This window comes from Mchenga conophoros, linkage group LG17 (assembly GCF_057382185.1).
Source record: "Mchenga conophoros isolate Kocher_MC1m ecotype Shallow Benthic linkage group LG17, M_conophoros_male_GT1.1, whole genome shotgun sequence".
Taxonomy (NCBI): Eukaryota; Metazoa; Chordata; class Actinopteri; order Cichliformes; family Cichlidae; genus Mchenga; species Mchenga conophoros.
Window position 1 is genome coordinate 18,089,168 of NC_140542.1, and position 26,311 is coordinate 18,115,478.

A 26,311-nucleotide genomic window follows, 5' to 3' on the forward strand; every position below is an offset into this window, starting at 1 on the left:
TTCAGCACAGTTCATTTATTTATTAAACATAGGTGGTAAAAACATAAAGCCTCATTAACTTTAATAAACATTATGTTATAATATACAAATCATTTACAACATTGCAATACATACAGAGAAAGAAAAGGCCACATTAAACTTAGTCACAACTAGTATTCAGAATGACTCTGTTGTGCATATACAGTATGTACGATCTCAAGCCGGACATATATTACATATCTCTTTTTTTCTGTTGTTGGACTTTCATACAGTGACACACACACACACAAATACCCAAGTTACCAAAAATAAAATCTGTTATTTGAGATTTTTTTTACACTCAGGACACAAGTTGAGGTTTTGCAGACGAGTATTTTTTTCCCGTTGTATCAGCAGGACAGAAGCAGGAAAACAGCTCGACACAAACACACAGCTCAGTGAGCGAAAACACGACCGAGCACACGGACACACTGCAGGTGCTGCACAGCTGGGATCTCCTTTTTTCTAAGTCTCACAGCCTTGTGGAAAAAAAAATTAAAAAATAAATAAAAGCATTAAATCCACACTGCTGACACTGTCTGATTTTTATTACTGATATGTAACTAATCATGTCACAGCCTTAAACAGCAGAACTTAATGAGTGTGAGTTGGATTAAGTGTCGCAGTCATTCCACATTAGCTTATCCTATTTAAACACAAAGAATAAAAATACAAAATCTGACCATCTCAGATTCCAGTGAAACACTTCTTATTGGAATTAATAACAGAATTCATAAATAATATTTCAAAGTAACATCCTGAATTTCAGGACACATGAACATAAACTTCATTCTATTAAACTTCATGGGATTTAATTCACAGAATATTTTAGTTATTACATATTTGGATTGGTGAGCTCCACCAGCTTCTACATCACTAAGTTCAAAAGTGATGGTAGAAAAGCAAAGCTTCTTAAAAAGAGTATTTCTTTAAGGGTTTTTGTTAAGTTTGATGAACTGAGGTGGAATAACCGTGTGTCATTCTTAAAGGCTGTGGCTGCTGTGTGCTGTGTAATCAAATGTGCTGAGATTCTGTAATCTAAAGCTAAGAATGAAACCAGGCTTTTTTCAGCCTCACTTCATTAACATTTACTTTTTGTGTGTGTTCGCATTTCATTTTGTTTTGTTTCAATATTTGTTTTATTCTAATGCTAACGATAGCGCTAACAGTGGAACTACAGTCATTTAAGATGATGGAATAACTTTGGTCATAACTTAACAAACAGGCTGAGACAGACAGCGATACCAGTGAAGGCATTACTTTGTAATACCACAGGATTGTTGACAGAGTAATGCAGCAAACTGAACACGCATGTGAACGGCATCACTATCACGGGAACAGGAAAACATCTGTATCATACAACAAGAAGCAGCACTGCAGAAGCTCAGGGAGAGGCAGCTGGGAGGCTGTAACGGTGTTAGAATACGCTCACATTAGCCTGCCTTTAATGCAAAGAATACTTTACTAAGACTTTATATTTCCTCTAAATTACACTGTGTACTCTAAAACATGTTTTTAAGACAGATGTGCAAAAATAATAAAAATCAGCTAAAACATGAGAGCACTGAACAGCAGAAGCTCTCTGAGCTTCTGCACAATATTATTCTCTCTTCTTCATCACTTTAAACCAGGAAGACTGCTTACTGTACATTCAATACATTACTGTACATTACATTATTTCAACATCCTCCACCGTCTCTAATAAACACACACTTTCTTCTTCTGTGGTACCTCAGATGCATTTGACAGGGTTTTTAACAAAAACGATTTAAGGCACTGTGAACATTTTTATGCACAGATATGAACAGCCCGCTGATGATGTAGTGCTTTTCATGCATTATTGCTCAGTAATGAATAACTGCATGTTTATGCTGGTTTTCCTGCTTGTGGTGCTCTTAACAGCAACATCTAATGTTTCCACCAGCTCTGCACTGGTCACATGTTCATATTCTTTATGATTTATAACAGCTGTGTTTAAAAAATAAAGGTAAAAGCTGTGGTTTGGTTTCAGAAGTGGCACATGCCCTTCCAGCACTGATGTCTCCTTCCAGGATACTTTTAATGAGGTGAAAGGAGGTGATATGATGAGGGTGGAGGGCTCTGGATAAGAAAGGGTCCTACATGTAAATCATGACTTGCTCAGGCTGGCAGCAATGATCTGAACTATTTTAAAAGGATACAGCTTTTACTGGAGTCCTCGAACGATTTGCAGGACATGTTTGGAGCTGATTTGACAAAACGATTGTTGGGAAGAGTGAAGAAGGTGATAAGATTTCTTAACTCAAAGCAAAGTTTTGCCTTAATTATTTTTAAAGATTAAACTGAATGCAGTATAACCGTGCAGCTGGATCGGAGGAAGCTGTTTATGTTGAGTGAATAAAGAATGGGTTGAACCAGCCAGCCGGGGTGGATGTTAGGGGTAAGAAGTGCACTCTCACTCTAAAGATCAACTTCAATCTTCTGAATTTCCCATTTATGTGACTGTTATGTGACAGAGGCGTAACTCTGCAGCTCTGACCTCTGCTGTGGAGACAGCAGGAAGTGTGAGATACCCAGCAAGCGTCATGTTCCGGGGTGAGACTGGACAGAGTGGGACACCAAAAACTGAACCACAGACAGACGAGATGATGCAGGTTCAGACAAATCAACAAATATGGATCAGATTATTGCAATCAAATAAAAACAAACAAACATGTAAGTCTTCTTTAATCCAAAATTAAGTAATTTGGTTAAATGGTTCTGGTTACTCCATATATCTAACCCATGCATGTCTTTGGAGGAACCAGAGAGTTCTCCACACAGCCAGTGGGTCTGAACGCTGGACTTTGTTGCTGAATTAACCACAACACTGCCGTGCCAGCTGTTCTTGATACTTTCAATTTGCTCTTATCAGTAAAACAAAACACAGAATTTCTCTTACTAAGATGTCTAACTGGAAGTCCAGGAAAAACGTGCGCCTCCAGCGACAGCACAACTTTCAATTTGACTCGACATCACTGAAAAATGTCCAGCGGATCATTATTTAATGATAGTTTTTGCTGTGGACCTGCAACCTTCAGCAGAACAGATCTGAACATGAGTTATTTTACTTGACACAAAGCTGGAGGAGGCATCTTTACTGGGGCTATAGTGCTGCATATGTATGAGCAAATACCCACGTCTACCTTATATGTCTATGCTACGTTAACAGAAATACTGCAGGTTGGATGAAACTTAAATCAACTTTAATCTTTTTAACTGACTGAAAGACAATTCAACAAATCCGACGTTTGCTAAAATATTTAAATTAGCGCTTGTTTTAATGCATTTGGTGTTGCAGGTTCATGTGAAGGAGATGGTGCGTTTAATTAAAAATAAAGTCCATAAAATGATCTTAAGATTTTAGTTATCATGCTTTACAACAGGAACACTGAGTGGCATTTCTCTGAACTTCTGTAGGAGATAAGAACAAGAAAAGACTCTATCAGGTTTTCAGTTTTTACAAATCAGTTTCCTTCTAGAATTTTTATTTCCTTTCACTAATGCTTTCATCATCAGCTGCTTCAGGAGACCATGAGGAGCCACAGCATGAGGAAGGTAAATCAAACAATGACCTGAACAAACCTTAAATCCAACCCCAGCACCTCTGCTGATGTTGATGGCACACAAACACACTCACACTCAACAGAAAGTGACACATCTGCATGTGCATTCATGGGAAACACATGGAGATCGATCAGAATTAAAGATTTATTTTATCAAAAATAGATCACAATTAAAGTTTGTCAAAAAAAGAAATGGCATCGATACGTGGAAAGAAACAAAAGCAGAGAAACAGAAATCAGAACACTTCCACGCTGAAGTTCCGAGAACAGAGAAATCACTATTGCTTTTTTTTCTTGTTGCATGACAAAAGCTTCGGTGACGAGCCTGAACTGAAACCTGAAGATGAAGTATGAACACAACGGACGATGTGGTGAATCTCAATGATGGTTAAACATGTGGCGCTTGGACCAGACTGACTTCTCTTCAGTCGTGGCTGCATTCACTCTGTTATTATTGCACGCAGAGTATGCAGAACACATTAATCATCATAACTAATGCCCAGTCCCTGCTCATCAGTGCCTCCGTCACACACAAACCTCCCTCGGCTGTTTTTATGTTAAGCAAAGCAGAATTACAACGAGACAAAACTGCAGAGTGGACGCAGCTGCATGACCAGCAAAAGTCCAATATGTCAGAAAACATTATGACCTCACATCTTCCGCAGAGCCAGAAAACAGAGAGAAATGAGCCAAAGTCAAAAAGCTGAGTTTTAAATGATCAGCTGTGACACACCTGTGGAGTCAGAACTTGTACCTGACAAGCCCACAGAGTAGACACACCCTTCAAAAACTTCAGCCTTTGCAGCTGCTCCTTCTCCAGCGATGAGCACTGGGTGGAGGATTTTTGCTTCACATGAAGCAGCTGTAAGACCAGAAAGTGACGGCGGTGCAAACCATCCAAACAGAATGATTTAAAGAGAACCTAGTCACAGACACAAGACAGAACATGGACATCTGGACCACCATAAACATGAATAAATTTAATGATTTGGGCAAAAAAAAAAAAAAAAAACTTTAAAGAGCACACGTGCTGCCCCTCAGTTTGGCCAATCAGAAGTGAACAATTAGGGAGGAAGTCTTAAAGAGACAGGGGCTAAATCAGCTTGTTCCAGACAGGATGAACTGTGGGGCCCAGTGTGAGACACAGAAGGATTATTCTGAACTGTGGATCATGCAAAGCTGCTGCAGGGGAGTCATATGATAAAAAACAAAGACCTGGAAATGAGCAGAATAAATCATCGTCATGCAACAATACGCAGAAATTCGCATATAGGCAGTTAAGAAAGTCACAGTTTAGCTCACTCAGTGACATCTGAACATGGCCCATTCCTTCAGCTGAGCAGCTTCTTTGGAATTCCTTTGATTAAGCAAAGAAGACATCAGCACCCTGAAGCAAATGAGCTCAACAGCCACTAAAAACAGCTTCAGATGGAAACAGATTCATTTCTCTGCTGTTTTTACCCAAAACTGAGACGCTGATGTTCGCATCTGATTCTGAGGAAAACTAGAGTCCAGTTTAAACCCTGCAGCCTCAGGTCTGTACCCATAAAACCTGCTGGACTGGACTCCTTTCTGGTTCCAGACTGGTTCCACCCTGCAGTTCATTTATTGCCCTTTAAATACATCCAGAAGCAGTCACATACGCTCACGAGCACATCCAACTTCACAAATAAATTAACAAAATGTGCAAAAACAAGGCTTTAAGCTGTTTTACGCAGACTGCATAATTCTGATATTTAAATCCAAGGTCAGGATCGGCTTCATACAGATATTCCATATTTCACACTATTTAATGTGTTGCTTTTTTCCCTCCAAGATTTTAAATGGCAGTTTGGAGAGCGTTTGGGTTTAGTTGCACCAAGTAATTAGATGCCTAATGAGAGCTGATGCAGGGACACGGGTGTTAAAGCTTCTGTTGGTAATGAGCAGACACTGAGGTAGATGTTCTCGGCATAACAGATATACAGCATTCTGATCAGGAACCCATACACAGAAACATTCAGTGATAAATGCATTAAGCTGTCTCTTTTTGGAACCCTCATTTCCTGCACAAACATTCCTCTCAAAGGGAGCAGACGTCTTCACCGGAGCTGCCCCCTGGAGCTAGAGCTGCTTTGTTTGTACCAAGGCAAAAAAAACGAACTAAAGAAAATCCAAACACATTAGCAAAAATGTTAAAAATCTACAAAATAATTCACCAAGTGAACCAAATCCTCTCCATATAAAACATATACAGTATGATACTTTAAAAAATAGAGATTTAGCAACTAAGTTCATCATTAGAACAGAATCATTTCAGAATATCAATGAGCGGCTGATGTTGTTGTTCCCGTTTGTCAGAGTGCTGGGTTCAGTCGGACGCGTTCTCTTCTCTTCACATGCTCTACTTTCCAAGCATGCAATAATATGTTTTGGTTTGAATATGATATGCAACGCACAGAAAGGACGTAAATGGTCTTTTTCTCTACAGCAGGAGGAGCATCTCCCCACAGAGCATCTACTCGTGATTATATGGAGGCCTCCATCAGCCAGAGGACAAGAAGCAAATATATGAAGCAGGATTCAAGTAACATTTGCCTCGTACCTCAGAGTCTTTAGCTTTGCTCTTTGAAAAAAAAAAATCAGGTCGTCCTCCTGTGATGGGAGGGCGTCTCATCCACAATTGGTTTTATTTCACTTTCATCAGAGGATGGAGAAGAGCGGTGATGGCAGCAGTTGTCGGACTCTGTCAGCTGGACGAGGCTCATCGTTCTTCCCCTGAAAACAGAGAAAAACACTGAAGGTAAATCCAGCAGGATTAGATTATCTCTCCAGCGACGTTCACATAACACAGTTTTATTTAAAATGGTTTTCCACCAAGAAATGTAAGTCCAAAGAAACATTTAAGATCCAAAAACACTTCATCACACCCACAGGTGAAGTGCTGCCCTCTGGTGGTGAGAGTTTTTGTCTGCATGAGGGCAACTACAGCAAGTACCTTTAAAGAAGGCGTTTGATATGAATACATTATCACCTTATTACAGCAGAACACAGAAACATGAGGTCAAAATTAAGATTGTATGGAAATAGATTTTTAGACGTGACAACTGACCACAAATATGTTTTCCCAGCAAATATTAAAACAGTCTCTTTGTTTGTTTTTGCATTGCCTGAATTTGTTAATTTCATTGATTTCCACCTGAAGCTGACAGATTTAAGGCTCAGAGCTGAAGTGTGATCAGACTCATGTTCTCACTCCAGACCTGCCTCCATCACCACAAACAGTCACATGCTGAGGCAGCCAAGGACAGGACAGAAAGCAGCTATCACTTCGTGTTTATTCTTTGGTGACTCCAAACACTGAGTTACACTTACACCAAAACCTGACTGACAGAAGTCTTCCACTGGCCTGGTCATTATAGGATGATTATGGCACAAGAAGAAAAAAACACTTTGTCCTGAACTTGCCCTTCTTTGAGTTAAAGGAGCTCACGTTCAGCCCCGCTCTGTCAGATGTGGTCTTACAGATATCACACACATTTAAAAGATTCTGATGAGTTGGTGGTGGGAGCTTTTGAGAAATTTACCCTTTAAATGAATAGTTCCTCCTCCGTCCTCTCAGTCTGGTCATTTGTACCCTCGAATTACTCAAACATCCACTTAAATTAAACATTCATGCCCCTGAAATGACTCACTTGTCTGAAACAGCTAAATTAAATTCACAAAAATAACATATATGAACATATGTTCTTAGAAAGACTCCAACAATGAAACTGCAGGATTCACAGTAGCATGAAAGACAAGGTGAAGTTAGTGAATAAATGTTTCTTAATTGGATAAGATTCTTTATTGTGAGGAGAGAAATTACAAATCTGACACCGTGTATTTTGCTTGACATTTACTGCACGCTGCTGGAAATATTTTGAAGGGTAAAATCACATCGATAAAGCCGTGCAAAATTGACCTTCATACTATGAATGCTTTCAGCATTTCAGGCCATGAATACCTCCAGATTTAGCTCTGTTTAAGTCACCTTTGTTTGTCCAGCTTTTTTTCACTTTTAGCAGATGGTACTAGTCTCTAAATGTAAGAGAAATATAGATCTGTGATCAAGGTCAAGTTTATTTATATAGCACATTTCCAAAAAGTCAATGCTGCACAAAGTAGTTAACAATGTAAAAATGCCACTAAAATAAATCAAATGCAAAACCAAACACCTTACATGATCACTTAAGTGATCAGTCACTTATCCCACATACTGATATGAGTCTTCAAAGTTAACCCAGAATACACTTTTTGAAGAAAACACATCCAGGGTACCAACGCTGGTTTCTGCTGCTCTCCGTCACAGACGTTAAAATGCTGCAGTGATAGATCCACCACACTCAGGGTCACAGAACAAAGCACAGATTGGAGTGGGCATAAAATTGATTTGGTTGCACTTTTGAACTGCCCTTAACAACAAGTGACCCTAATTCAGAGTCTTTTCATCATACTTATCCTCACCAAGCATGTGGCATCCCACAGGGTTCAATCCTGGATCCCTTAGTTTTCTTCGTCAGTTATTCTAACCAGTGTTGGTCAAGTTACTTGAAAAAAGTAATCAGTAACTAATTACTGATTACTTCCCCAAAAAAGTAATCCCGTTACTTTACTGATTGTTATTTTCAAAAGTAGTTAATTACTTAGTTACTTAGTTACTTCTTAAAAACACAATTTACAACCTGAATAGGTGATAAAGCGATAGAGCTTTCAGCCCAATTCTACTTTTTCTACATAATCCATCATACAAAATGTAATCAAATGGAAAAGTCCCTTTTTAAAACTTGTTTTATTAGTTTTAATCTTTTAACTTTATGCATCAAGCAAAAATTTAATTATATGCAACATTCTCTGACTGGAAGAAATTTGTTTAATATTTAAACCTATTTTCTGCACATTCCAGCACATAATTTTTTTTTGTGTGTGTTTACACTCACTCTTTCAAATAGATGCAAGTAAAACACAGCAGAAAATAAATAAAGTCAAAGACTCAGCGGTCCTTTTGCTCTATTTTCACCTGTAAAGCAGGAGTAGGGTAGGCGGATGTTTACTCTGGTGCAGGTGTGCCGCGGCGGTCAGTGGAAGAATCCGCGAGTTTCTCTGTGAATTTCCCATTATGTCGTAGTGCACTCGGTGTTTGCTTGGAAGTTTAGGGGGTTTTTTTCGCTGTAAAAAGAAGTTTTCTTCCCACGCACAGCGGACACTAATGTATTTGTCACTTTTTATGGAATCAAACTTAAAGTAAGGTCAGTACTTTCACGCTTTAAACGCTGCACGCTCATACTCTCTCCCGCACTCAATATATTATCCATTGTTGATCTGCACACAGCTGTTGTCACTAACGTCGCACTTGCTTACGTTACTGTCATGAGACATTCTCACAAAAAATCACAGTTTTAGTAACGCAGTAACGCAGCGTTCCTACGGGAAAGTAACGGTAATCTAATTACCATTTTTGCAATAGTAATCCCTTACTTTACTCGTTACTTGAAAAAAGTAATCGGACAGACAAAAGCCGCACTTATTAAATGTTTATATAAAATCATCTAAAATGCCAGTTTTTTACACCATTGAAGGGTTTGATTTACAAAGCTGATGTGAGTAGAAAGCTCTGCAGGTCATCAGCTGACAATGCACGTTTTTACAAACTACAACACAGAAAATTCATGTGAGTGATTGCCAACACAAAGAGCAGCACAGGTTATTGGGATAACACAGTGTAATGCAGGTGTTTGTGTTTGCTGCTGAAGGAGGACAATAGATCTTTGATCTGAAGGTGAACTTGTCTGTTAGACACTGATGCTGTAGGTTGTGACTTCTTCTCTGGATAAAACTCAAAGGACAGGAGACAAGATTCACCCAGAGATAACGAGAGCTAACAGAGGACACCGCTGTGTATGTCACCATTTCACAGTTCATGACAAAACTTTGCTTTATCTGTTTATCAGTCTGATTTGAACTGAATATTGGATCTAGTTATCTTTTTTTGTAAGTTCAGTTTTGTAAGTTCATTAAGTTTAGTTCAGTTTTACTGAGGGCTAAAAGCATGAGAGGTTAGTTTTAGATCTGATGCTTTTTGCAGTACATTATGTGTGTATGACTGATTTATTTGTTCCACCCCAGGATATGATATCATTATGATTATGAAAAACTTTAAATAACCAAATAAAAATAAAAAACCTGCAACACGCTGCATTGTGATAGGCTGTGGCCCACTGAGATTTTACACCCAGGGGGCCCAGGACATTACAAAGACCTGCAGCCTGGGCCACACTGATCCCGGGACACTGGTGAGAAATTTTAAAAAAAGAAAAAGCTTGTCCAGACAGGAAGTGATGAGTGGAACCAGGACAAGCGAGCAGCCTGTGAGCTGGAGCATGAAGAGCAGTGGCTGAACCAGCTGTGGATTGCATGGAATTCATAAATGAATCCACTGAAACTGCTCCCTGTGTTTTGTTGAGCTTCACTTCACCCCAGCAGATTCTGCAAGGTATTATCAGCTGGCATCTTTAAGCATGGCTGCACATTTTCCACAAAGCCATCACTAAAAATAGGTTGTTATCCAGGAAGAGGAAGTGGTGAGGAATCAAATCGTAATCAATATCACAGAAAGAAAACTAGCAAGATTTCAAAGGCATCAGCCTTCAAATCAGATAATTAGGGGTGACCCTGATGTCTCATCACTGCATGTGATGTGTTATCGTGTAAAATGCTGCCTTCTCTCTTGCGCTGCATAGGCAGAGTTATCCAGACAGTGAATGATTTGATTTGAAGTTGGTGTGCAGTATGGTAATGCACAGCCTCTAAAAGCTCTGTTTTTCTAGGTATCCTTGAATGTAGCATTGCAGTGCTAAGCAGTCAGCTGATTGGCACACCTGGTCTGGAGAGGCAGATTAAAGCCACTCGGCCTGTTAGCTCCCTCGCTCTCTGTCTGACTTCCTGTTGGTGTCAACTCTTTGATTTTTAGTTAGTTTTCATAAAGTTCACAAACTCACATCATCTCCATCACTGACGAGCACCCACCATATTTACAACAACTTTATCTTCATAATGGTGAGAATAATTATGCATGGCTGCATCCATGAGAAAGAGGGGCCTGTCTGCCCTCATTCACAACTGTATGGTTATTTCGGAGCAGCTGGCTGCATGAAGCAGGGTTTGAGTTTGTAAAGGGTTTGAAATAAGTCTCATTTGATATCTGCACCATGAGAGCTCTGCTACGAGTTCAGTCTGATCAGAAAGCTTTATTTTCATTCCTGCAGCTGAGGAGTTTGTAACAGGTCTGAGTCTGAACTCACTGCAGTCCTGTCCCAACTCTGACCTGACTCTGACCCATTTCTCAGTGAAATCTAACTCAGACTTCACCCAGCATTAACTCTGAACCTTTCTAATGCAACATATGTGGCACTAATATAATCCTAACCTGTCCTAGATGACACACGCACGCACACAGAGCCCAATCTCCTGCTCATATTAAAGTTTATAGTGTGAGGAAAGCATACAGTGAAGCACAACTGATTAAAAATGCCCAAACAAAACCTGAGCCTTTTCATTACTTAGCATGTACTAGCATGTCTGTTCACAACAGTTAGGATGATCATATGTGTCTTATATATTCTCATCAGCCTTTAAATAGTACGTTATCCAACCAGAAGGGGTGATGTACCCTTTTTAAAGCTGTCCCACCCCTGTCTGAAGACCTGTGGCACATGTTCTCTGTCTGAATTCCAGCTCACTTCACTTTTTACTGCTCAGTACTTCCCCTGGTAGACATCACAGAACCACATGGATGACAGATTTCAACTAAAAGTAGAAACAAATTACACAAGATCAATTTTCATTAATCGTCATCAAGCCTGTGTTCTCGTGGTACTTCAGGTTATATGTTTACTATATCAAAAGGTCAGCTGGTGCTTTTAGCAGAGCTGAAAGTGAGTTTGAGGCCCTTTTGAGGGAGGTTCCTTAAAGTGTTTCATGCTCAAAGTATCACAAACAAACTCTGAGGAAATATCAGAAAAATCAAAGACATCAGAGTCTCAGGAGCTTCAGAGATCCCCAGGTCTCACGACTGCAGCCATCTAGGCTGAAGCCAGCGGGCAGTTATTTATGCATTTTGCTACGGCCCTAGCAGGGCCTCCTCCTGAAGGTGCCTGTGTGGGCATGTCCCACTACCTCTTCTGCCTGAGGTGCCACCTTTCCCTTTTGTGCAGCTGACTCTCGTCAGTAATTAAAGACATTTAAGCCCAGGGAAAGGTGAGCTCTGGGCCAGAGTGCCATGCGAGTGGTTACAGCTCGCATTACGACCGAACTCACTCACTCACTCACTCACTCACTGTCTGTCTGTCTGTCTGTCTGTCTGTCTGTCTGTCTGTCTGTCTGTCTGTCTGTCTGTCTGTCTGTCTGTCTGTCTGTCTGTCTGTGTGTGTGTGTGTAGTTAGTGAGCTGTGTGTCTGGGACTTGTATCTAGTGAGCTGCTCTCTTTTTGACTTATTTTGTACTTTATTGACCAGCACTTGAGTTTTGTTTGTTCCTTTAAATGGTGATAGCGGCTTGTCCGTCTCTTTTAGTTAGTTTTAATAGAAACTTTAACCATTTTGCCTCTGTCTCCTTTTCCTGACCCGGACACTTTTTGTTACTTCCCCCCCCCCCCTCATCGCCTGGACCCTTTTAGGGGAATGTAACAATTTTGAAGCCACTGTGCAAATGAACAACTGAGTGTAGTGATCACTGGGCTATAGAACTTGAATAGACAGATCAATAAGATAAAAAGCAACCTGCTACACTTGTACTGAGCGGAATATGGTGGACATTAGCAGAACAGAGTGAGTGAGTTTGTGTCGTCTTTATTTGGTGGGTGAAGTTTTCAGGAGCCTCTTGTGTCAAATGTAAACGGACTACAGGGGGCGCTGCAGGCAGCTGAGGTTGATGTCTGAATGACAGCAGGAATACAAACAGCGTTGAATCCGATCGGTGTGGGGTTATGTGGATGTTGTGTTGTGTCACCGTGGCGCCCAGAGCTCAGCAGCTGCCGAGCTCTGGATAGTTTAAGGCCTCGTGTCGGTAATCCATCAAGCGTGCGTGACGTAAGGCCTTTAAATAACACCGACCTTCCACCTGAATGAACGTGTCAAATACCACTGGGCGACAGACACCTTTTTGTAAACAGAGTCTCCGGAGATCGAGGACTCTTTACTGCTTCTATTTTTTTCTGTTTCACCGATTTGATTGATTTACAGCTGTTGCGTAAAACAGCATCAATCACTCTACTCTTTTATCAGCCAAACAAGCTCTTTCACATGTTTTTTTTTATTTAACTATTTCTTGGTGGAAAAATACATGTTCAAGCCTTCCGGTCATTCACATTTTTCAGGCAGCAGCCCTCAGGTTATTCTGAACGCAGCATTCATGCCCAAAAAGCAGTTTAGACCACAACATGGTATATTATTTCTTTTTTTCCAGCAGCAGGAGTCATAGTTTTTCAGCAGATTCAGTTCCGTGTTTTTTAACCAAAGCAGTGGTAAAGCTACAGCTTTACTATTATTATTATTGTTGCTGTTGTTGCTTTTTTTCCTTACATGGTTGCGGACGGCTGTGCTCTGTGTGCTGTGATTTCATTAGTTACACTTTTAACTCATCATGTTCACACTGACTTAGGTCTCAAATAATAAATTCGATAATCGTGAAAAATATCTTAGTTCATGTTCACTGTATTTTTACCTGACAGTGAGCTTGATGCAAACTGACATATTTCAATAGGAATACATTTATATTGTAAGCTAAAAAGCCAACAACATTACAGAGAAACAAGCAGATGATCTCCTATGAACAAGCTTGGTGACAGTGGGAAGGAAAAACTCCCTTTAACAAGAAGAAACTTCTAGCAGAACCAGGCTCACGGAGGGGTGGCCATCTTTATTGTAGGTGCTACCTTACAATACAATATAACTGTTGTTGTTGTTGTTATGATTTGGTGTTGGATAAATAAAACTGAATTGAATTGAAATAGAAATCTGCCGAAACTGTCTGGGGTGAGGGGAAGCAGACAGGACAACATGAACACTTCATCTAAATCTAACCTTTGATGATAGAAACAATGTTTTTAAAATCAATGATAAAAAAAAACTATAACAAGTGACTTTAATTTGAATTCTTTTGGCTTTTTTTTTTTGCTCTTTTTCTGAGAAAACGTCTTTAGCAGTGCTCTGTACATGAACTGGATTCAAGGCCCGAAACATCTGCTGTATACCTCTTCCAATCATGCTAATCTCCGTTACTGGGTTTTTTTGTTTTTCTGGTTTGGCTGTCAGCACGAATCTCCTCTGTCTCGTCCTCTCACTCCTGCTGTCCTCCCTCCATCTTTACCTCAGTGTTGCTGCTTTTGCCTGTTTGTCTGTCGTGAAGTGGAAAAAGGAGTGGGCTGGGTGGTGGTGGTGGTGTTGTAGCTCGCTGTAGGCCACTCGAGGCTTCGGGACAGATTCCCTCAGCGCTGACAAAGACGCTAACAATAGCTGTCAGAGTGTAACTCTGCCCCGTCCGTGTCATCCAAGGGGAAACCTGTTTACCTCCGCCTGCACCGGCTGCATGCATATGTTCAGAGAGGACATGTAGAGGGAGGAGGAGGAGGAAGGGGTGAGGTCACAAGAAGGGAATCTAACCAAAAACGCTCCCCAGGGAGAAGCAGTTAGTTAGCGCGATGCTTGTTATAGCTGTCATTTCTCCGGCTCTCCGTGTGACACGCTGCGTTACGTAACAGTGAACCGGTCACACAACACGCTGCAAACAGGTCGGCTTTAAATAAGAAAGGCCTGTTGTGAGCTGCTTTTATTTACAGGACACATCCCTGAATCACAGCATCCCCGTACTCTGTCTGTGAGCTCGTTAGGTCTTAGAAACTGTAGGCAGCGCTCGAGTATGTCCAGTCTGCAAATAAAACTGAGAAAACATTTCATAAGGACTCAGTCGACTTATAGGTTCTGAAAACAACTGATCGGACCAGCTGTTTGTCTCTGTGAGACTACATTTCAGCATCCTGACTTACATGGAAATGATCTGAACAGCCATGGAAAAAAGTCCAGGACTGATGATCCAGAGGGCAGCTAATAAAACTAACCTCTCATCAGTAATCTGAGAGGACACTGGCAAGTTACAATGATGAAATACAAGGAAAATCTGCATTAAGCAGGACCTCCTTAAATGTAATAAAGTGCTGATATAAACTGGTTTTAATGTTTCCTGCCGTCACAGGTCTCTCATCGATGCCTTTGTGTATATTAAATTACAGATTTATTAAATGTGAATGAGGTCTGATTAAAGTGAGTCTGTTTTGGATGCACTGAAGGTCCAGCGGTGTCCAAACAACTGCAGGGAGCAGCAGTTGCTGCCACCTGCAGGCCGACAGAGGTGCTGCGTGATGTTGGCTTTGCAGCCTGTTTATGACCTCAAACCATGAAGTGAAGTCCAGGATTGATCAAAACAGACACAGATGGACAGCAGCAGGATAAATTGCATCTCTCCTCATTTTGTAGTTTGAAACTTTTCTGCTGTAAAAACGTTGGCATTCTTATTTTCTCCTGGATATTTGGGATTAGTTGGATCTGACGAGTATGAAAACTCATCTTTATCCTTAAACAGGAAGTTGTTACATACTTTCTTTTTTAATTATGTTCTCATATGAAGATGTAAAACACACAGCTGAGCTGAATGAAGGTGCAGGAAAGCCTCAATGTGAAGCTCCAGAGTCTCAGGAGGTTTAGATAAGAGTGGCCTGATGATTTAGGACTTTATATAGAAAAACTCAGTGATGGATTTAACAGGGAGCCAATGAAGAGAAGCCAGTATAGGAGAAATATGCTCTCTCTTTCCTGTTAAAATCTGTTTGGGAGTTGCAAAAAGGCAGAAGAGTCTATGAAGTGTTAGTTAGTAATAAAGAGTTGGACATGAACTGAATCTAAACACCAACCTTGATGGTTCACGCATCCCCTGTTTGAAGTTCAAAGGTTAAAGCAAACTGAACTTAAGATCAGCCTCTTCATGGGTGTAGTGCATTTTCTGGTTGCTGTCATAAAGTCTCTAAAAAGACCTTAAAACATCTTTTATTCCAAGCAAAACATCAGGACCAAGGAGCTCATTGGGCTCAAGATCCATCACAGGTTTCTGTGAAGCACATTTTCATTTAAGGTTTTCTTGTCATTGATTGGTTGTTTTGCACAAACAAACGAGAATTAAAATAAATAGTAAGACTGATTTGACCTTGACATTGACCTTGATTATAGTTTAGCCGATCCTCGTGTGTATGTTTGATTAAATTCTGACCAGAGGAGTGATCCCTGGGAGCCCATCACTCCTTCAACTGGACGAGCTAAAAATCTGCTGACTTGGAATACACTGGAGTTTGTTTTTACACTACATGCTCTGCTCAGATATCTGTGACATTCATTACATCATCACCCAACAAAACGCCCATTCTGTGCATTTCATCCACCATAACTAACTAATTATGACAAAACCATCAGCCCATGTCACTGTAAAACATGATAAGCTGGCTCTACTTGAATTTGAATTATGCTAATTATTTTCCTAAAAATAGTAATGTTAACTTGATGGTGAGTAACACCAGCTTTACAGTGTACAGCTCCGAAGAAGGATGAACCTAAGAGTAGATCAGTGTTGAAAAAGGTCAAATTTTAAGTTAAAAGCACTTCATAAAACCTAAACCTAACCTAAATTGTAGATTCTTCTCAGAAATTAAACTCAACATTTACATTATGCATTTAACTGCAGAGATGCAACTGTTTGTGCCCCATTACTCACACTGTCCCAGGAACCCTGCTGTTATCCAGTTGGAACAACAGTCTCAGTTAGGGATGGGTATCGTTTAGGTTTTATCCGATACCGGTGCCAAATCGGTACTTTTGAAACGGTGCCGGTGCTCAAACGGTGCTCAAACCGGTGCTTAAAGAATGGAGAGCACAAAATTGGTCCAAAAACCTCTGATGTTCAGATTAAATGATTTTCTGGCTGTTTGGAATCTGTTTGTCATGATTTTTAAATCAAAGATCAGTTTCCTTCTTGAGCTCTGACTCAAAGCCACGAGGAGGTAACAAGACTGCAGGCAGTCAGTGTAATGTGTAAACTGAACCTAAAGAGCAGCCTGACCAACATCCGAAGCACACTGTGTTTTATCTCTGTATACTTCACGGTGCCGTTGCCTGTGAATGATAGTTTTTCTTTACTTCAGACTTTTTGCAGTCTTTGTGCAGATTTCCTTCTGTTTGTCTTTACAGAATAATTGCTGGGAAAACTGTATTAATTATGAGTAGCTGGCATCTCTCCCTGTTTTAGCAGCAAATTTTACTTGCAGTGTCAGTTCTGCTTAAAGAAATAAACCCATACAGAGTCATCATCACCTCTGCAGCTCCGAGGAGATTCTGTGGCCTTATAAAGCAGCAAACACAAGACCCAGTCAGGGAGGAGCAGCTGCACAGGGAGCATTTACAGCCACATATGGTGGTTCTGTTTGGTTTGCTCTCCTGCCACTGGGTGGCCAAAATAAGACAATGCACCCTGTTTCTGATTCCAAGGAATACCTCAAAGCAGCCTACCCAATACCAGACAGGTGTGTGTGTGTGTGTGTGTGTGTGTGTGTGTGTGTGTGTGTGTGAGAGAGAGAGAACTTCTTCTTACCTTTGTTTGGAGTCTGATCGTCCATCCGTCCATGAATCCATCCTTCACTCAGATAATAATCCATTAGACGTTCACAGTGAAAACATCTCCTGGGATATTTTTTTTTCTTTTCTGTTTTATTCCATCAGGTCATTTAAAAACTCCTTTTTTTGTTTCCAGGTCCATTTTATGGTCCATCCTGGAGTCCAGGTGAGTACAGGTGAGCTGTTTTTACATCCAGAGAGTCCTTGATCTCCGACTGGGACCCCACAGGCTCCAACACGGACTTTAATAATTACCTGTGACACATGTCTGCTCAGTAAGCATATTGGCTATCAGCCTAATACCGTTATCACAGGGTATGGAAGAAAAAAGGTGCCAAAATAATTTAAATTGCATATGTGAAGCTGGCGTTACAATCTTGCTGCATCTAAATACTTTATTTTGAAAAGCTTCTCAGTGTATGTGGTTTAAATTCCCCTTTAATTTTAGTTTCCTTACTGGAAACACAAGTTTTGATAATTTTTTAATAAATTTTAAGAAATAGCCATGAAATTGTGACTCTTTGTGCTTCAGTTTTTTCTGGGGTCACATTATTTCCATTAAAGTGCTAAAATGTAATAAAAATGTATTAATCGCTGTTTTACATTCATGCAAGTTAATTTTTTGTTTTCATTTGGCTTTAATTTTATGTGTTGAAATTAAGCAACTTAATATATATGTTAATATATATTAAGTTGCTTATGTTTATATATATGTATGTATATGTTTTTTAATCAACAAGTCTTCGATATTAATTTGAAAGTGCTTAAAAAATTTTCCTTTTGAAAATATTTTTTAATTTATATTTAGAGTGGGGAACAGAAATCACATAAAATCAGAGAGTTTGCCAGATATTTCAACCTTATCATCTGAACAATGAGTTGTGATGTGAAATTTGACATTAATTTTGTCCTTTTCGCGCTGCCATATGCAGCCAATATGTAATAACAGTTGATCAAGTGACAAAAGTGAGTAAAACTTCAACTCGAATATTTGACTTTTAAATTTTTGTTTGTTTTCTGACTTTGAGTTTTATATTTATGAGAATTTCACTCGATTAAATTTTAGTTTTCTTTCTGTGTGGATTTCATTTGTCATGTTTTAAAATAATTCTGATGGTTTCACAGTTTAAGCTTTTTATGTTACAAGCAACTTATGAAAAACTGAAATGTAAAATTAGATTTGAAACTAAAAGAATTTTGGCCGCACGGTGCTTCCACACAATAATCGCACTCTGTATTTTCATGTTTGCTTCAAATGTAAAGTGTTTTTTCTTCTGCTGTCCAAAGCACAAAAATATTGTTAGCAGATATACTGTCACTGTTTCTTAAATAGTTTTATGTATATTATATATATTTATCAGTATTGGTTGAGCTCTAAAACATCAAAAATATTGCTAATATTATTCTAATAAGCTGCTAAAGGCGAGGATTTGAGGCTCTTCTCAGATTCTTAGATTTTTTTTAAACTAAAATACAGAGTTTAACGTCTTCATGTGAAGCTGGGGGAGTTTGTGAGCATTTTAAAGCCTAAAATAACGTGTGTGTGTGTGTGTGTTGATGGCAGGTGAACCATGACTTTGTGTGGGGTGCAGGTAATGTTCAGCGGTGGATTCAGACAACATGGAGGCTTTTCCACAACATGGTGGTTTTGTGGCCTATGCGGTCTCAGCCCGCGTGTTTTCATTCCTGTGGCAGACAATACAGAAAAGTCTGGAAGGTTGCTATAGAAACTGCATCCACAGAGAGACACGCAGGGCCTCGGCTCGTCCACACAGCGGTGCTGTTGGATTGGAGAAACTGAGGTTGATTTCATAACGCTCACACAGTCTGCGTGGCAATAACAAGGAGCACGTGCTCGGAGTTTTCCCCACAGAAGCCTGATTGTTTGTTTCTGTTTGTTGTTGTTTGTTTGTTTTAGTAATAGCGAACATTCTGATCAAACATGGTGTCAGGGACGGACTTTAAATTTAGATTAACGGCTTTTTCCAACAAGCATCATCTGATCCACCCCGAGCTTTAACAGGTGTGTGTGTGTGTGTGTGTGTGTGTGTGTGTGTGTGTGTGTGTGTGTGTCACCAGCTCCACTACATAAACGTTAATAATCAAATGTCTGGATAAAGTGCTGCCGCTGGCTCTTTCATCACTTCTAAGCTTATGTTTGTCCGCTCGTGGCGCGCGTGATGGAAGACGGTTTCGGGGGTAAACGTGGGTCCTCTCCGTGAGTCTTGGATGGCAGAAAAAAGGAGCTCTCCGGTGTGCAGTCACAGCAGAGCGCGTGATGCTGCGGCTCAGACGTCGGTGAGTTTGCCGCTGTGGGCTTTGTGCGGGCTGCAGTTGGTGTATTTAATGGAGTCCGCGTCCTCGCTGCCCAGAAACTCGGACTTGGACAGGCTCGACCTGCTGTCGCTCTTCCTGAATTCTCCGAAAGCCGGCTGTTGCTGTCCGCAGGTCACGTGCGTGTACTGGAACTGCTCCTCATGCTCCGTCTCCCGGTGGTAGAAGTAGTTGAAGTTGGACACGATGACGGGGACCGGCAGCGCGATGGTCAGCACGCCGGCGATAGCGCACAAAGAGCCCACGATCTTCCCCCCAATGGTGACCGGGCACATGTCCCCGTAGCCCACTGTCGTCATGGAGACCACAGCCCACCAGAACGCGTCCGGGATGCTGCTGAAGCCCGAGTGCGGGTCGTCGGTCTCCGCGAAGTACACAGCGCTGGAGAAGAGGATGACTCCGATGAAGAGGAAGAAGATAAGCAGTCCGAGCTCGCGCATGCTGGCCTGCAGCGTCTTCCCGAGAATCTGCAGTCCTTTGGAGTGTCTGGACAGTTTGAAGATGCGGAAAACCCGTACCAGGCGGATGACCCTGAGGATGGCCAGAGACATGGCCTGCTGGCCGTTCCCTTGGTGCTCCGCGAGCTCCAGTCCCAGCGTGATGAAGTAGGGCATGATGGCCACGATGTCGATGGTGTTCATGATGTTCTTGAAGAAGGCGGCCTTGCTGGGGCACGCGAGGAATCTAACCAGCAGCTCAAATGAAAACCAGATGATGCAAAGCGTCTCTACGATGAAGAACGGGTCCGTGAAAGGGTTCGGTTTCTTTGCGCGCACTGTTCCGTTCGCTGCCAGGTGCTCGTCAAACGTCCTGGCCTCCTCGCGGAACTCCGGTAACGTCTCCATGCAGAAGATCACGATGGAGATGAGAATGACCAGGACCGAGACGATGGCGATGCCCCTGGCGGGTCCGGAGCTCTCTGGGTACTCGAACAGGAGCCAGACCTGCCGCTGAAACTCGTTCTCGGGCAGCGGGCGCTCCTCCTCCTTAATGAAGCCCTCGTCATCCTTAAAATTCTCGATCACCTCCTCTCCAAGCTCGTAGAACTTGATCTCCTCCATGAAGATGTCCACCGGCACGTTGACGGGTCTCCGGAGCCGGCCCCCGGACTGGTAGTAGTAGAGGATGGCGTCGAAGCTGGGCCGGTTCCGGTCGAAGAAGTACTCGTTCCTCAGCGGGTCGAAGAAGCGCATCCTCTTCCGCGGGTCTCCCAGCAGCGTGGCGGGAAACTGCGCGAGCGTCTTCAGCTGCGTCTCGAAGCGCAGCCCGGAGATGTTGATGACCACGCGTTCGCAGCAGTCCTGGCTGTCCGCGCGCTCCGGCTCGCACGCGTCCTGTGCCGACAGCGCGGCCAGCGCTACGGTCTCGTCCAGGTTCTCCGCGGGCACCACCGTCATGATCCCCGCGCGCTCCTCGGGGCTCTCTGATCCTCCGCCGAGCCGCCGCGTGTCCTTCTGCGCCCCCCGCGCTCACCTGTCCGTCCGCGCGGCGCTGTGCTCTGGATTCAGCCGTCACACTCGCAGCATTTTAAGCAGACTTTGCCCTCCCCGAGCTGACGTGTGTGTGTGCACGCTCCGTCACGGAGGGGGAAACAAACACGCGCACATGCTGAACGCGAGAGGGGCACAGAGCTCCGGGAACACCGCAGAGATGCGGGATTCTGAGAGAGTTTGCGTGCGTAACGAACCTGTTGTGTCCTGCGCGGGCTCAAGGTTATCACAGGGGCTGCCGTGTATTCCTTGACGTGATGTCACGTTTGAAACAGCACGCATGCAGTCACAGCGAAGACGTGTGGAGACAAAGAGCGCGAGACTTTTCATGCAAAACGCTCAAATTTCAGGCAAAAAATCCGCTTTTTCATTCAGAATTTGCAGTCGAACGAATACCTGTGGATCCGTGATGCGTCCTCCTCCCGCCCTCTCACTTCTGTCAGGTGGCGTGAACGGGCAGACACAGACAGGCTCTGCAATGTCACGCTGCAGCCGCTCCACACAAACCCGCGCTGACGTTTCCACAGCAGCTCCCCCATCCACAAGTTGTGCACGACCTGCGAGTCTGTGCTGTGTGTGCATGAAACAACAATAAACAGGAAACAATAACAACAACAACAACAACAACAATAATTATTATTATAATGAGAGAGCAGTGACAGCATGGAAGGTAAACACTGCGTGTGCAACAAGTCCAGAGGAGGGGTGCATGTTTGTGTGTGTGTGTGTGTGGGGGGGGGGGATCAGGGAGAGTTTCTGGGCTGCAGCTCAAAGCAGTGACGTGTTTTCCTAAAATAGTTGGATTTCTCCCAGGGCCTCAGGAAAAGTTTCTTTTCCCATGGAATAGCCTGAGGGAGCTGCAGGGGAACATGAAAAAAGAGCTGACATGAAAAGGAAAGAGCAGATTTGCAGCAGAGATGAAGACACAGCACGTGAGTCCTTCAGAAATACAAACAGCAGCTGGGATGAAACCTGGACTAATTCTGACAGCAGGAGAAACACTACATGTCCCCTCACCCAGAAGTCTGCTCCCTTTTCTTATGCTGCCAAAATGTGAAAACTGTTTTTCCAAAGTGAAGTCACATGTAAAGGGTCAGACTCATGCAGAGAGGAAACACTCAGAACACACCCCCCCCCCCCCCCAATAGGAAAAAATACTCCTGATTACATTTTCTTTGAGGACATTTCCTAAAGTGCTAAACATGTTCATACCGAGAATGATGTAGAAATGAAATTCAGATCCAGCTGCTTGGGGTTAATGAAGGAAAACTGTGCTTCCAGGGAATCTTGAAACTGACAATTTGACGTCATGTGATAAAGTATAAATAGCCTGGCCCTTCAGGCTCACTTATGTGATATCAACACATTTTATGCTTTTCTTGTTTAATTTTAATTGTTAAACTGTGAAAAGGTCACAGTGTGGAGCATCCTCTTGGGCATTAAATAGCCCACGAGCAGAAAAACAATCGCTACTGACCAAAAGGACTAAATGCCTCTGACGCCCGGCTCAGGTCAGCTCAGACTTGTTTAATGGGTTTAAAAATGCTCGTTTGCTAATAGTAAAATTCTTTATTTTTCCAAAATTGACAAAAAACAGTCTTTTAAACTCACATTCTCTAATGTGGGGGACTTCTCTGGTTATAAAGAAGATTATATTGAGGTTTTTAAGTTAATGAGCCTCCTGCTTACATCATTTCTGCCTAGTTCTGTGGAGAAAGAGTGACGACCACCTGCTGAAGTTCAAACTGAGCACAAGAACGATGAAGAGAGGTGATTTAAGTGACTTGGTTTCAGAAATTGCTGATCTGCTGGGATTTTCCCAGGCCAATAAGGCCACCAGCAGAAGATCACACCAGTGAGTAAGAACAGGAAACTGAGGCTATAATTCTCACAGACTAACAAAAAGCGACACTGTAAGATGGCAAAATGCTTACTGCTCTGACAAGTCTCGATGGTCGAGTCAGAGTTTGGTGTGAACAGCACAAATGCATGGATCCGATCCTTAGAGCATCACTGGTGCATGGTGGAATGGGAGGTTTTCATCGTTGCTATGTAGCTGACAAGTCTGGATCAACTGTACGATGGTATCATGTTAACATGGACCAAAGTCTCTGAGGAATATTTGCAGCACCCTGATGAATCTGAGCCATGAAGCATTAAAGCAGCTCTGAAGCAAAAAGGAGAACACTGTAATAGCAAGTACAGTGTTGGAGCAGGTAAACCAACATAAATATTTACACTAACTGCTTTTTTAGCATTTTAGTAGTGCATTATTAGCGATTTATTAGAGGCTAGTGTAAATATTTCTGTTTGGTTTCTCACCCTGTGGAAGCTGCACAAGGATCCTCTGCATTACAAAGTGCAGCTGGCTGGACTCACAAGGCCTTTTTGTTTTATGAAGCAGTGTTTCCAACATTAAATTCTTCTCCGTGCTTCCCCACATGCTCACCTCATTATTCAGGCCCTGATATTCTGACTCATACTGAAGTCCCGACTTCAGCTGCCTGCAGACGACCTCTTCAGTCTGACACTACCTCATTTCCTGTATCCTGTGAGCTCATTGGTGTGATACACTCACACACACTCATACGTATAAGTCCTGGATTTCTTCTCTCCACATGTTACTGTGAGGATGTTTTAAACTCACTGTGCTTCTCCGCTGGATTCTCTGGCAGCTCATCAGGTTACTGCAGAACATCTGTCAGGCCACCAGCTCCAAAACACTCCAAAACACTCCTGAATGTCTGTGATGAGGTCATCCCACACAGTCACATGTCACGGTTACAGTCGTGACATAATATCACATTAATTTGACAAATTTCCAACCCTTAGAGTTCAACTCAGGTGGTCAAGTTGTCCTGAGGAGCTTCAGATCAAGACAATCTCATCTTCTGCAAAGTTTTATTTATATTCTGGATGAAGAAAATGTTTTGGGATATAAAATAACTAAAAATCACGATAGTTCTGTTTAGCGCCCCCTGGTGTCTGGATGCTCTTAAACTATACGCTCCAAATATGCCATTTAGTCATTAATCTTATCCAAGAAACATTTTATTTGACTTTTATTTTAATGACTTGTGGAGAGGAAGTGTGAGAACTGAACAGTGTCAGAGATTCATTGTCCTCTTACTATTAACCCACATAGAGAAATTAGTTAAATTTTTGTCAACCTAATCATAAAAGTTAATTAATAATTCTTACGTAATTTTTGTCATTTTGTGAAGTCATTGAAGTTAAAGGGAATCATATTGGCTCAAACAACTGACATCAAAACTCTACTTTTCTGTCGAAACATAGACGCGATGAAGGTTAGCGAGAAAACCACAGCTCAGAGGTCAGAGCTTGAACCTGACTATCTATATTAGTTATTGGCTCAGTCATGTGGGTCTAGAGGCTGGCTGGTGACTCCCTGGCAACCACTGGCGTCTAGGGAAAGCTGTGTATTCCCACCTAGTTGGCAACTGGTTGCTGGCATTTGCTTGCAGTGACTGTGAAATCACTTGCTGTTATTGCTGCAGTTATGCAGATCTAGAGAGTAGTCAGTAACTCTTGTGATTAAAGCATCTGAACAAAATGGGTTAGGCCCCGAAAAGTGCGATGCAAACCAAAAATAGAAACTCTTTAACTTCAAAGTAAAAGTTGCACCTTTTTAACCAAATTGGTTACAACAGTAAGACATGACTTTTACTCTGAAGACGTTTCCAGTTTGCATCACACTTTTCCAGGTTTCACTATCACTCCACAAGAAGTTGGTTAGAAAAGGTTAGCTGGTAGAAAGGTTACCATCTGCCATGTAAACTATGGGTGACTGCAGTAATCTGCTACCAACTAACGCAGAAACAAGAAGGTTTTAGGAGTTGCACCCTCTTTGTGACCACACGTGTACCTGGCGCCAGACATTAACCACTTGCCAAATATTTGGGGACCACACATTTTTCCATAGTGGCCAGAGGTTGCCAGGAGCCACTGTCCAGTCCCTAGGTGTGACCTTAGCGGGCCATCATCGAAACATTTGAGATACTTACTTTTCGGACGTTTTTACCACGACAGTTTTCTAAGTCTGAGAAGAGGAGCTCTTGCTGCACGACTCCACTCCTGACCACCTTGGCATGTTTTCCACTATTTGTTAGTTATGAATGGGTCGCTGCAAGCTGACATGCAAATACCACTGAGATTTACTGAGCTCATTAGCGCTGACCAGCTCAGCTCCAGCACCCTCTTTGAATGACCACAGAGCGTACAGAGGATTTTTTTTCCCACCCTCAAATTCTTTAGACTGTCACTTTAATGGATGTTGGTGGACGTAAATTCTGAACTCTGCAGTTCTGGATCACTTACGGAGTCTGACATGAAATATGGCAGAAGTCCTCGAGGATGGTGGGCCTCGGAGAGCAGAAACATGTATACTTTGAAACGCTCCAGGAGCATGACAGCTTTTTTAAGATACTATCATCTATGTGAGAGGGAAGTTCTCAGATACTTCACTTCAGTGGAATATGAAAAAATATTATATTTAAAGTAAAAAAAACAAAACAAAAACAGAACAATGCTAACATTAATGCAGGGCTGTATTTGAATGTTGTAGCTGATCCAGGAACAGCTTGTTGGAATTAACTTCAAGCTGTTAGAGTCCTAAAAATGAACTTCAGGTTACCTCCAAAGGGTCAGGGCATAAGTCTGACAGCTCGCAGCGATTCCACATCTTCAAATGTGGCTTTCTGTCAGATGTCATTGCCAACATTCAATTCAATTCAGTTTCATTTATATGGCTCCAAATCACAACAGCGAATACCTCAAGGTGTTTTATATTGTAAGGTAAAGACCTACTATAACACAGAGAAAACTCTAACAATCAGATGGCCCCTATTATCTAGCACTTGGCAACAATGGGAAAGAAGAACTCAGTTTTAACAGGAAGGAACTAGGCTCCGGGAGAACCAGGCTCTGGGAGGGGTGGCCATCTGATGCCATCTGATGCCACCGCTTATGTGCGATTTTATGACAGCAGTTAATCATCATCAGTCTTACCCAGAAACATTTTCTCCTCCTTCAACGTTGGCTCCTGGAGCTGAAGCTTTATTTTCTGTATGAAGCTGATGATTATAAAACAGTCTGATGTGTCCGTGACTTCAGTGTCAGAAGGAGGTGGGGCTTTTTG

At 42.0% G+C, this 26,311-nt stretch overlaps 1 protein-coding gene across 1 annotated transcript; it reads right to left on the reverse strand.

The window, feature by feature from the left end:
• LOC146555328 (shaker-related potassium channel tsha2) lies at positions 1-21,615 on the reverse strand. Its single transcript, XM_085251900.1, has 2 exons — positions 17,307-21,615; positions 1-6,359 (listed from the first exon to the last, which is right to left on the reverse strand). The coding sequence occupies exon 1, from the start codon at positions 21,058-21,060 to the stop codon at positions 19,618-19,620; it is 1,443 nt and encodes a 480-aa protein (XP_085108026.1). The 5' UTR covers positions 21,061-21,615; the 3' UTR covers positions 1-6,359; positions 17,307-19,617.
• Positions 21,616-26,311: the final 4,696 nt, after the last annotated feature.

Bases quoted from the DNA above. Each gene is read 5' to 3' on its own strand.
- LOC146555328 (XM_085251900.1), bottom strand. From the start codon at position 21,060: ATGACGGTGGTGCCCGCGGAGAACCTGGACGAGACCGTAGCGCTGGCC.